Source organism: Mus caroli, unplaced genomic scaffold (assembly GCF_978045245.1).
Source record: "Mus caroli unplaced genomic scaffold, Mus_caroli_1 scaffold_7, whole genome shotgun sequence".
NCBI classification, from domain to species: domain Eukaryota; kingdom Metazoa; phylum Chordata; class Mammalia; order Rodentia; family Muridae; genus Mus; species Mus caroli.
In genome coordinates, this window is record NW_028227262.1 from 136,373,134 (window position 1) to 136,385,803 (window position 12,670).

At 37.4% G+C, this 12,670-nt stretch overlaps 1 protein-coding gene across 1 annotated transcript in view; it reads left to right on the forward strand.

Annotated features, from left to right (window-relative positions):
• The first annotated feature begins 1,839 nt into the window (after positions 1 to 1,839).
• The window catches only part of Vwde (von Willebrand factor D and EGF domains), a 74,379-nt gene continuing 63,548 nt past the window's right edge, over positions 1,840 to 12,670 (forward strand). Inside the window, exons 1-3 of the mRNA XM_085840880.1 lie at positions 1,840 to 1,909; positions 6,544 to 6,728; positions 10,890 to 11,121. Coding sequence (XP_085697006.1) covers positions 1,840 to 1,909; positions 6,544 to 6,728; positions 10,890 to 11,121 — 487 coding nt within the window. The remainder of the gene's footprint in view (positions 1,910 to 6,543; positions 6,729 to 10,889; positions 11,122 to 12,670) is intronic.

Sequence of the window (12,670 nt, forward strand, 5' to 3'; positions counted from 1 at the left end):
GTGGGGGAGTCTCTGTTCTTCTTAGTAGTATGGCTGGCACTTAAACATCTGAAATCTTCTAGAGATGGGGGCAGTGGCCTAGCAGCAGGGCAGGCATTGAGGTATGGAAGAGCAGTGGTGCTGAATCTAAGGAGTGGGACAGTTCAGCTGACAGGCAGCACACTCACTTTTTTTTTTGGACTGGTGTGGCTTGCACCAGAGCAGGGGACATCCACCAGAGTTGAGGGCAGGGCAGTGAGGTAGTAGTAGAATGGGTCTTTGTGATAGAGTCTAGGCAGTGGGGGCCAGTTCTGCTAGTTGATTGGTTACTCACCTGTTTTTCTGATGGTCTGCTAAGAGACAATTTCTCTCTTATATTATAAGGAATAAGTATGTAATTTAAAACAGAATTTCTTAATGCTTGTGGTATCCTCTGATTTCTGCATAGAGTCCCACCTTGTCTATATAATTCTATAGGGAGAACTGTGAACTGAATCCAGCAGGTCCCTCCAGGAAACACTTTTTTTTCCAATGTCTCTTTTCCCCTCAAGTCAAGGCTGGTCAGGGTAAAGTCCTAGGTGATTGATCAGGGAATTCTAGGTCTAAAACTTCCAGAGAAAAATCATTGAGATTTAAAACATTAAATCACACACACAGACACACAAGCACACACATATATGAACATATATATACACAGTTACAAAAGGATCTGCTTTCTTTACAGAGGCAAATACACCTCTGAAGACTCAAACCACTCTCAGGTTTCCCAGCAACCAGCAAGGCCTTTTCCTTTGCTGAAGCATCCTGGGTCAGCACTAGACAGCCTAGTCCGTTCATCTACGTGCACGAAGAACTGGGACCACACTGACACCAGTCACTCTTTCCTTTCTGCCCCCACAACTCATCAATGAGTTGTGGAGGCAGAAAGTAGACAACAGCATCAAAGGAGACAACAAGGGCATCAAAGGAGACAACAAGGGCAGCTTCTGGGCAGCAGGTTCACCTGAAGAAGCAAAGCAAAACATCAGAGGCAGGTGCAAGTTTAAGACTGCAACTAAGCTGTCAAAGGAAATAGGAAATGGCTCAGTTCGTAAAGTGCTTGCCGTGCAGTAATAACAATTTGATTTCAATTCCCAGAGCTCACTCAAGAAAGCCTTCTTGTAATCATACCACTGGATGAGATCCCTGGACTTCATTGGCCAACCATCCTAGACTATTTGGGAGGCTAACAAGAGAGACTCTATCTTAAGTCACCAGTGTTTGACAAATGATTAGCCTTTGGTCTCCACAAGAAAAGATGTGTGTTATAACCAGATAGTGATGTCTTCTTCCTGTAATCCCAGTATTTAAGGGGTCAAAGAATGAGAATTGTAAATTCAAAGGCAATCTGATCTAAGATGAGGCACCCTACAGCCAACGGACAGCAACAACAACAACAAAAAAATCCTTTCCAAACCCCACCAAAAACAGTCTAGATTTTTTTTTTTTTTTTGGAGAGCTTGCACTTGAGCAGTTTTTCACTGTTCGTTAGGAGTAAGAGCTAAATCCCAGAGCTCCTAGAAGGCTATGTTAATGCAGATGACATCCTTGGTGATAGGTGATAGGATATCCAATACCTGCTGGGTGATCTGGGTCCCTGTGGACAGCTTGGGCGTGGCTTTCAGAGAGGTGGGTAGCCGGACTGGGAGGAGTCTAGGGCTGGCTCTAGGGACCAGAAGTCTCCCTTAGAAGGACTCATTTGGATTCGTAGCTCCTGTGAAGGCTGACCTGCAACAAACTGAGAAAGTCCAGGGAGTGGAGGGCTGGGGTCAGGTTTTCCCCGATCTGTGATACGGCAGTGACCCGTGCACAGCCCTAGCAATGAGGGGCGGAGCCTGGGCACGGCTGGTGACCGCGCTGATGCTCCTGGTCCAGGGAAAAGGCCAGCAAGGTAAGTGGCTGGAGAGGACGCGTAGAGGCGCGCTGCCTGAAGCTGAGTTAGGACGAGCGCTGAATCAGTGGCATCCCCCTGACCTGGCACCATCTAGGTGCCTTTCTCAGCCAGCTGCTCCTAGAATTTAAGCTCAGGCTGCCCGAACTTCTTTTTGGAATCCCTTGATCTTGTTTTGGTTTCTTTTGTTCCATGCAGATCTCCTCCTGATCTTTAAACTCCTTTAATTTAATGCAAGAACCATTGCGAAATCTGCCCTGCTGGATACCATACCGGAAAGTGGATCAGAATTAATTAGAAACTAAAGATCCCTACTCCCGACCACCTCTGGAAACAATTGGTGAAAGCTTCATTTCCAAGTGCACTACTGAGCTAGTATTGTGTATAATAGCTTTCCCATCATTTAATACAGTTTCCTGCTGCAACAGGGAACTTGATGGGAAAGAAACTCTCTCCTACCTACTTCATCAAAGCATGACAGAGAAGTGTTCAGCAGAGTGACATTAATGACATAAAAAAGAGCCAAGTCCCTTAACCTTTCTGAGCGTCTTTGTGCTCTTATTGATAAGGAAAATTAAACAAAAGGTCACTTAGTCTTGTAAGTCAGGTTTTTTTGTGAAAGTAAATGATGTGCACAGCTATCTGCAGCTTGAAGAAAAGCCACATGACCATGTCTAAAGGTTGAACATATAATTGTCTTTGTACCGTCTTGTCAATCTTGAGCAGTTTTATTAACATAAGTTTGGCCTGAAAAAGCAGGAGAGAGAAAGAAGCTGGCATTTCCCATGTGAATAATAATAATAATAGTAATATCAACAACACTCAATTTATTTCTGAAAATGCATTTCCTTAACCAGGTGGCATTTATCTGTGGCTTAAGTTTGTTAGATTTACCAGGTATTCAGGAAAAGCTTTTCTTAAACGAACATGATAGTCATAAATATTCTTAGGCAGAAGAGTGTGACTGGATGCAGGTATCTAGAGTCTAAAGAGCAGATCAGCCATTACGATACCTGTCTTCTTAAAGCTGTTTTAATTTTTCTTTTCTAGTTCTTTATACAATATAGAATACATTCTAGTCAACTGTAGTCAACACATTGTGTTGGAGAACATTATCACTTACCCCTTGTAGATATTCTCAAGCCTACTAAAAAATCTACTTTTCCCTCTCCCCCTGCCCTTCCTAACCCTATAGAAGAAAATCCATTAAGAATTTCTGGAACTCATGAACAATAAGTACTAATTATGCAGCCATTGTGTTTCCAGAAGATGCTTCTAAACATATTTATTAGTGTATCCTAATATTAAGAAAGATGTTTCTAAGTTTACTGTAAACCACATTAACAACTCTATTAGGATGTTGTGTAGACCATACAGATCACTCACCTAAACTGTGCTATGATTTTAGTACATCCACAAATATGTACAGCTGTTACAGGTAATTACTATTCTGCTTTTTGTTTTAGGTATTTGTCTTACCTGTGTATTTTAATAAACAGGATCATATTAAAGGAATTATTTTTCACATAATATAATGTTTTAATGATGTGCCATGATACGGTATGGCTCAGAACTTTACGTTTTTTTTAAGGCTGAAAAGTATTTCAACTCTAAAGAGTGCATTTTGTGCATGTATTTTTTGTCAGTGGGATTTCTTTGCTTCTTTCTTTCTGCTTTTATAGATAATGTTGCCACAAGCATCTCTATATAAGTGTTTGCATGAACACATGTTTTTATTTTTAAGCAGGAGGACGTTTACTGGGTCATAAGTTAGCTATGGTTAACTATTTTCAGAATGGGTAGTGCCTTCCAAGTGGCTGCACTGTATTATATTCCTCTAGCACATGAGGGTTTCGATTCATTTACATACCTGCTAACATTTGGAGTTACCTGACGTTTTTATTTTAGCCAACCTAGTGGATGTCGGCCTGCACATTACATTGTGGCTTGGTTTATATTTCCCAAGTGATTAGTGATTTTAAGCATGTCTTACTCATATGTATGTTGACATTTCTATATATTCTTTGGAAAGAGCCATACTTAGATCTTTGCACTTAAAAAATGAGTTCTTGAGGATTTTTGCTGTTGTTAACTTATAGAAGTTGTTTGTAAATGTTAGAATTAATCTTCTTACCATCTGTATAAAATGCAATATCTTTTCCATTTTTCTTCCATGGATTATCCTTTTGTTTTCTATATCCTTTGCAGTATAAAATTCTTGGAATTTTTGGAGGCAAGATTTTACTATATAGCCTATGTTTGACTGAAATATTTCCTCCTCCTCTTCAGCATGTTGGGGTTACAGGCATGGACCACCATACTGAACTTAAATCTTTAATTTTTGATGAAGTTTAATTTCTATTTAATTAATGTCTTGACACATTTCTCAACTAATTCTCAGCTTTAGAAAATTATGGTCTGCCTATTGTACTAAACCAGAAAGCAACACACTATTAGTAACAGACAGTGAAAGCCCATTTGCATATGTTGTCACTGTGAGCCTATCACTTATAATCTGACATATTCTCTCAAAGTCTTTGAAATCCAAGCATTGTAGATCTTAATACATACTGCCTAGTTGACTTAATTCACACCAGAACATGGTGAACAAATAGTATTCTAAATTTACATGAACTTTTGTTTTGGGGGAAATATACTAAGGCTTTACTAGAAAGCATGTCAAGTCATGACACTGAAGGATCTGCAGATCTATTCATTCAGTTCTGGACAAAGATAAGCTTGTCCTAACATGAGAGCCTAAACCTCACCACAGTGCTTACTTAACTGTCTGATATATTTTACAGCTAAGACTAGTCTTTTGCTTGCTTTGGGGACTTTTTCCTCTTACTGGGTTGCCGCATCCAGCCTTAACATGAGGGGAGATGTTTAGTCTTATTGCAACTTGATATGCTATGTATGGTTGATATCCCTGGGAGGCCTGCCCTCTTCTAAAGAGAAAGGAGAAGGAGTGGAAGGGAGGTGGGACAGAGTGAAGAGAGAGAAGCGACTCGGATGGGAGGAGAAAAGGGAAATTGTAGCCGAGATGTAAGTAATACATAAAAGAAGAATAAACAAACAAAAGTGACTTTTAGAAGCATGAGTTTTTTCCTTACTATGATTTTTTTTAACTTTCCACTCAACATTCTGTAAGTGACAGACATTTTTTAGGAAAGAAATTACAAAGTAACATAAAAATAGGACTTGTTATTAATTTTATTTACTGAGAACTGCTCTCAATAAAATAAAATAAATTAAGTGAAATAAAATTCTCATTTAAATATTATATACTCCTCCAATATTAGAAATGCCACACAAAGATGTTCCCTACAATTATTCCTTACGCTACTTTGGATTAAGAAGCACTATTTTAAGCAGGAAAATACGAAGAAACATGAGATGTGAGAGCTATAAATGCATTGAAGGAAAAATACTACATATAATTAAAATAGATCCAAGGGTTGGGAAAATCGCTCAGCTTTCATAACAGTTGCTATGCTTCTGTGGTGAGCTGAGTTCAGATGCCCGTGGTCCACGTAAATACCCTACAAGCATGCCTGTACAGGATGCCAACATGTATAGACATATTACACATACATACGAGAAGGAACATGAACTTACATTTTCCTAATGGAAGTTATTATGGACATAATAGATCACAAAAATATTTCAGTAATTCATGTAAATCCCACTACTACTATCCTTTAACATAACATCTTTAATTTTTAACCACGCACAATGTTCTTACATGGAAGGATAATAGAATTCTTTTTTTTTTTTTTTTTGATTTTTCGAGACAGGGTTTCTCTGTGTAGCCCTGGCTGTCTGGAACACACTTTGTAGACTAGGCTGTAGACTCAGAAATCTGCCTACCTCTGCCTCCTGAGTGCTAGGATTAAAGGCATGCACCACCACACCCTATTCCGATAGAATTCTTTTAAAATTCAATGAAATAATAGTGTGTGTATAGATATTGATATAGATATTTATCTGATGCTTATAGTTTGTAATTATCAAAGTTATTAGAATTATCAAGGTAGAATTATTCCTAGAAAATGCATATCTATGAAGAAGCAAGGCCTTGAAGTGATTAAAAAATCTTATAGTAAACAGGAAACTTAGGGGGCAGGCACAGTTACAAAACATAAAAACAGCATTTAAAATATTAGTTGAGCACATTGCATTCTGCAGTCTGGCAGAGGAAGGATTTTAGTGCCTACTTTAGAGAAAGTTTGTCCAACAAACGCCAGTTAATGACATTTGAATCTTGACAACTGGGCCCAAGAGGAATCCTTTTAGTATTGGTGACTTCTGGCCACAGTAAACACACCTTCACTCAAGAGCACTCAGCTCTGTTGTTCCATCAGCTCAAGTCAAATGAAAAATAGAAAACTCAAAGCTTCAGTATCTTAGAATCACACTGGGACAAGATTCAAGTTGCTTATTGCATCTTTAAAAAGGGCATGCTATGTCATCTGTGAGTTGCTAGGACTCCCTGATATTTCGAGGACAGTGTGTGTGTGTGCAACACTGAGCACATTTGCATTCTTTGGGAAGCAGAATAAAATAATAAGTATAAACTTAACTATGCTGGTGAACAAAACACATGGCATGAAAATGCTTCTCTTTCTGTCTAGCTCAGGAGTGCTCTCCTGGGGGCCACCGGTTTCTTCAGAGTCCTTACAGAAGTGTCCACTTTGACTCAGTATATCTCCAGTATTCAGCTGTTCAAGACCTGATCTGTGACCATTCTCTCTCCCCTGGTTGGTACCGATTTCTTATCTTGGACAGACCCGCTGAGATGCCAACCAAGTGTGTTGAGGTACTTTTTCTCTTACTGAAGTGTTATATTCATTTTTATTAGATTAATTTAATTTGAAATATTGCTATAATACCTACTTTAATGATAATAGCTATGATAGGAATGTTATGCTCCATTTGCTCCACAAATGTTTAAACCACAATATCTTTGATAATTTCCACAGCTGTGGAACACAATGTGATATCATTCTCCATCAAACTATGCAGAACACATATATTCCTGTGCTTGAGCCTCCTGGCTTCCCCACTAGCTGGCCAAAGAGCCAGATTTTAAGCACAGGTCCAGGTAGATCAGAAAGCTGCCATTGAGAAATGCTTGTGAAATTTTGCTCCAGTGCTATTCAGTTGCTATGTGACATTTGCTTTCCTGACTCAAACCCCACAAGTCCATCATATATTTCCTAAGTAAAGAAATACTGCCAGTGAAATTTCAAATCAGCGTTCACACAATATATGTGATGGTGTGTGTCTGTATGTGAATGTGTGTGTGTTTGTGTGGAGAGAGAGAGAGAGAGAGAGTGAGAGAGACAGACAGACAGACAGACAGACAGAAAGAGAGAAAGAGAAAGAGAAAGAGAAAGAGAAAGAGAAAGAGAAAGAGAAAGAGAGGGGGAAAGAGGGAAAGGAAGAAGGGGAAAGAGAGGGAAAGGGAGAAGGAGGGGGAGGGGGAGAGGGAGAGGGAGTGAGAAGGTTAATATTAGATGCTTTTTTGAACTGATTTCCACTTAGTGTTTGAAACAAGATCTGTCATTGAATCACGCCCTCCACAGTGAGGCCAGACTCTCTGGTCAGAAAGCCCCAAGGATCATTCTGTTTCTACCTCTCCAGTGCTGGGTTTTATAGACATGTGCCATGCCTTTTTTTTTTTTAATGGTAGATATTGAGGCTCAAATTCAGGTCTTCATGTTTGTCTGTCAAGCACCTAATTAACTTAGCTATCTTCCTAACAGTCAAATATTTCTTGGTTCTACTCTACAGACAGTATACCTGCTATAAATCAGTAACCTGGAGGCCTATGATCCCAGCACATAGAGTTTCTGTCCTTCAAACCCACTCTGTGTACAGCCTACATGCCTTATTTTTGCTATACTTGGAAATAGACAGCCATAGACCTTTCAGGAATGTCTCATTTAGGTCTATTTCTATTTTTTTTTTATTTTGCTATTCTGGCAATTGAACCCAGGATATCATACACATTAGGCAATCACACTAACACTGAGCTACATTTCTAACCATGTTTAAGATCTTGTATACATAAAGTCAAACCAAATGTGATTTTCTGAATTTAACTTTTCCCTGAACTTTCTTCTTCCAGTCAGTATTTGATGCTTTTCATCCTGGTAGAGTCTTGCCTAAATAGTTAGCCCAAATGGCTTTGTTCACACAAAGATCATTTGTTTTCCAAATTGCCTCAAAGAATAAGCATAAGGAAAAGAAATGCAGAACACTATTTTGTGAGCATTCCACTATGAATTTGATTGAGATCTCTAGTTGTCTGAATCATAATTTTCAAATGAGAAGTCACCAGTAATTCAGCTAATCATGATGACATGATATTGACACCTCCTCTAACTATGTTACTTGTGACTAGTTGGGATTTCAAACTTTACCTGTTATTGCTACTATAATCTTGTCCACATAATCTAAGGAATACGACTAAGTTTCAATATTGTAAAAAACATTATTTCAGAACCTCTGTTTGTGGCATCCAAATGGTAGCAAAGTATTTGAACATGGTATTCATTTTGCAGCTTATATGTTACTTGCACTGCAGGTATTGTAGGTATAGAGCCTCACTTGATTTCACAGTGAGACTTTGTGGTAGCCAATGAACCTCATTATAAAATTATGGATGCAGACAGAGTTTGAATCATGTAACTAAAGTCATTACATTAGTGGCAGAATAACAGGCAATGTTGCTACACCATGAATCCTTTGCCTTATCACAAGCTTTCACATAGCTCCGTGGATGCTTTCCAAGGACTGGCCAGACACACATGGCTTTTGGTTAGAATATGAAACTTTGTGACGGGACTGTACTATTCAAGAAAATGTCCAAATTGATAATCATCACTAATGACTTGACACCGCATCTTCGTGTAGCGTGCTATTCTTACTTTTTAACCTAGATGGCACAGAGCTACTAATTAAGACTAATTATACTGTATAAAATTATGTCTTATCAGATCACTTATCTTATTTTCATTCATATTTTGAGGGTCATTTAGTTGCATGCTTTTCCTTTCAGAACATGTAAGAATAACAAACAAAACAAAAACTCAGAAAAAGTATGCAATTTTGACAATATTTAATATTAACACTGTCATAATGGCTGCTTTATTTTATACTTTTTTGCTTATCTGCTTTTATTTTTTATCACTTTTGTAACATTTTACTTGAAGAAAATAAACCCATTAGAATTTAAAAGTAAAACTTGAGAAAAATTAGGGGGAAAATCACATTGTTAATATTTGGGTTCTCTTTCTTTGGCTAAATTAATTGATTCTAGAGCCTTACAGAATTGTGAAAATGAAATGGCTTCCCTTGTTCTTGAAATTCAGCACATGGTCACATGTCCTCACCTTGTTGGTGGTGAATAACTGTCCTTGTTGAGTTTAAAGTAATATGTATTAATCATAAAAACCGCAAAGAAAGGACAGGCAATATAGCAGTGATCTTTTTCATAATCCATCTCGGTGGGGGCAATAATTAACATGCTCTCTCTCTTTTCTCTTATTTGATTTTTACAACATGCTTTTGTAGATAATTGCATCACTTAGCATGTTCCTATGTTAAAAATTGTATGTTACTTTTAGAAATGATGTGTATAATCATAATTTTAATACAATTAAAAAGTTTTATGAGTAAAATTCATGAAAACAAATCTTTTAAGGTGTTGGAATATATACTCATTATTTAAAACATAATGATGTTTTAATTCTCATAGCAAAATATAAAAATGTATCTATTGATACTGCATATTCATCCATTAGATATTTGTATTTCTTTTAAGACTTACGAAATTTTGGTCTTAGCATTTGTAAATAAATAACATGACCTGAATAAAATAAAATAAATATTATAATGTAGCAATAAATAGTAAAAATAACTACTTCAAATAGTTTCTTCATTTAATTATTTATTCAATATTTTATGATTATTAGTTAGTCATATCTATCAACTTTTCCTTATAATTTTCTTTTGCTTTTAAATGTGGAGATAACATGATTAATGACTGTAACCTGGTTATTGGTTATTCCTGCCTAGATGCTGCATTTGAATTTACACTCTAGCTGTGCTCTTTAAGCATGTACTGATGCCTGCTCAGTATCAGAAAAAGATGCTGGGTACCTTGTCCAAAGTCATGAGTCTTTTAACTGTTCTCAAAATTTTGTCTTTTTTTTACAGCTTTATTGGCCATTGAGATACATTTTTCTACCTGGAAAGAATGTTGATAGCAAGTTCATCCACTTTTAACTCCATTTTTCCAAGTTGCTAAATGATTTTTCTATATCAGATTATAAATGCCACCCTTTTTCTCTTGTGGTTTTTGTTTCATCTAGACTCTGAATTAATATCAAATATACATTATCTCCAACAATTGTGAAACATTCTCATGATTAGTTGGCATCTATGCTATATATTAATACACTTTGAGTTTAATTCGCTTTGTTTTCTGATATGTTGGCTGATTTAACAAATTATCTGAAGTTGAATTTCTCACTTATAATACAAATATAAAATAAAGGTATTTTCATTGAACATGTTATATTAGTATTAATATTATATTAATTTAATTTTCTTTAAATTTGCTTTCTTATGCAGTAGACATATAGGTAGACAAATGTTTTGCCTGCATGTATGCATTTATATCACATGCATGTCTGGCTCCACAGAAGACGGAAGAGGGTGTTGGATGCCTGGATCTGGACTTTTGAATGGTTGTGAACCACTATTAGGATGCTGGGATCCAAATCCTGGTAGTGTAGGAGACCAGGATGTGCTCTTAACTGTTGAGCCACAACTCAAGCCCCAAGATATTTTATTTGTGAACTATTTGATAATTTGCTATTTAGAGGATTATTTAGAAAAAAATGTAAAGCTTTTCCTGTTTTTGTGAAATTAAATGACTATTCAACTTTTCTTTTCTCTGACATGAAAGATGAACCACTGTGGGACTCAGGCCCCCATCTGGCTGTCTCTGAGTGATTCAGAAGCCCTGCCTCTTCCTGGAGAGATGAAGAAACTGACAGCTTGTGCCACTTGGCAGTTTTTGTTTAGCACTGAAAAAGACTGCTGCCTCTTTCAAATCCCTGTGTCTGTAAGAAACTGTGGGGATTTCTTTGTTTACTTACTGCAACCCACTCAGGGATGTATGGGCTACTGTGCTGAAGGTAAGGAAGGTCTATAACACTGTAAGATGCTAACTGTAGAGATGTTCATTTCTACTTTGAATAGGTTGTCATGAGCTAATGTGAACAGGAGACTTGGTCTATCTTTATTGATAAATTAAAGACAACTTTCTGGCTTAAATTGGCCAGGTTTGTTTAGAATATTTATTAATCTCTTAAAATGCTCAGAAAAAACAATGCTGCTGTAAAGATATCAAAGCAAAATTACTGCACGTAGCACCTTAACTGCTTAAGAAACTTAGTTTCTCTTTGCCCTTTGCCTTTCTATTTAAGATGTGATAGATAGCAAGCATATCTTGCTTTTCATTAGAAATTTACTGAGTGTTTATACAGAGTCAAGAATTACTTTAGGCCCTGGTAGTGGTTGCTGTAAGAAATAAGATAAGTGTTTCTCATAGAAGAATACCTCCAACAGGTCATAAGTAAGCCAGATATAGCTCACCAAGATGAGTATAAAATATCTATGCATTCCCTAAAGATGAGTTTGCGATTCTATTTGTTATGTACTTGCATGTTGGAATACTTGTCTAGTGTCTACATAGCTTTAGCCTCCAGTACAACAAAAACTGTAAAACTAGAAAAACAAACAAAACAATATCCAATCATGTTTGTAGCTTTTGTGTCCCTTTATTTTGATTGTGGTATAGACTACTACATGGCTAGCTTGTAGATAACAGTGTTCGAAAAAGAGAACAGAACTGTGAAGATGGAACCAGAAGACAGCATGAGCATCTGCAAACTTGCAGTAAGGAACTGGGTGTATTAATTTTTTCCAGAGGCCAATTTCTTAGCTTAAAAATGAAAAAAAAATTGTTATAACGCAAATTAAGAAATCTTCTAGAAAACAGATGAGAATAATAAGTTTCAGAAGAAACAAGAACCAGAAAACTCCAGAAAAGAATGAGAAACTATCCTGTAGACTGAAGAAAAATTTTCTGAATGATACACTGTTGTTGTTTCCGGCCAGCAGATCACAGCCTGGGTTCTAGCCTGGAAAGGCATTTTGGAAACCTGGAAGAGAAGAGGGGCTAGGCGGCGAGAGAAAGAAATGTAGCTAAGACAACATTCTGATCAAAGCTCAATTTTACTATTTCCAGACACTCAGTTATAAAGGAAGGGGGAGGGAACCCGATTTCCCGCCAAGTAACTCAAGGTCCAGTAGCAGGATGAACACGTGTGTGCCTCCAAACAGGCGGCGAGAGAAAGAAATGTAGCTAAGACAACATTCTGATCAAAGCTCAATTTTACTATTTCCAGACACTCAGTTATAAAGGAAGGGGGAGGGAACCCGATTTCCCGCCAAGTAACTCAAGGTCCAGTAGCAGGATGAACACGTGTGTGCCTCCAAACAGTAAAGTGACAGGGTACAGCAGGACGAATGATCAGGAAGCTCCACCCTTGAGCAAGCAGGTTCAAGCAGGTGGGGGAAGGGAGACCACACACTGTGATTTCCTGGAATGGATATTGGGACATAAGAGGACACCAGTGGGAGAAATTGTGTTTGTTTTTTGTCTAATGTAGTCTTTATTAT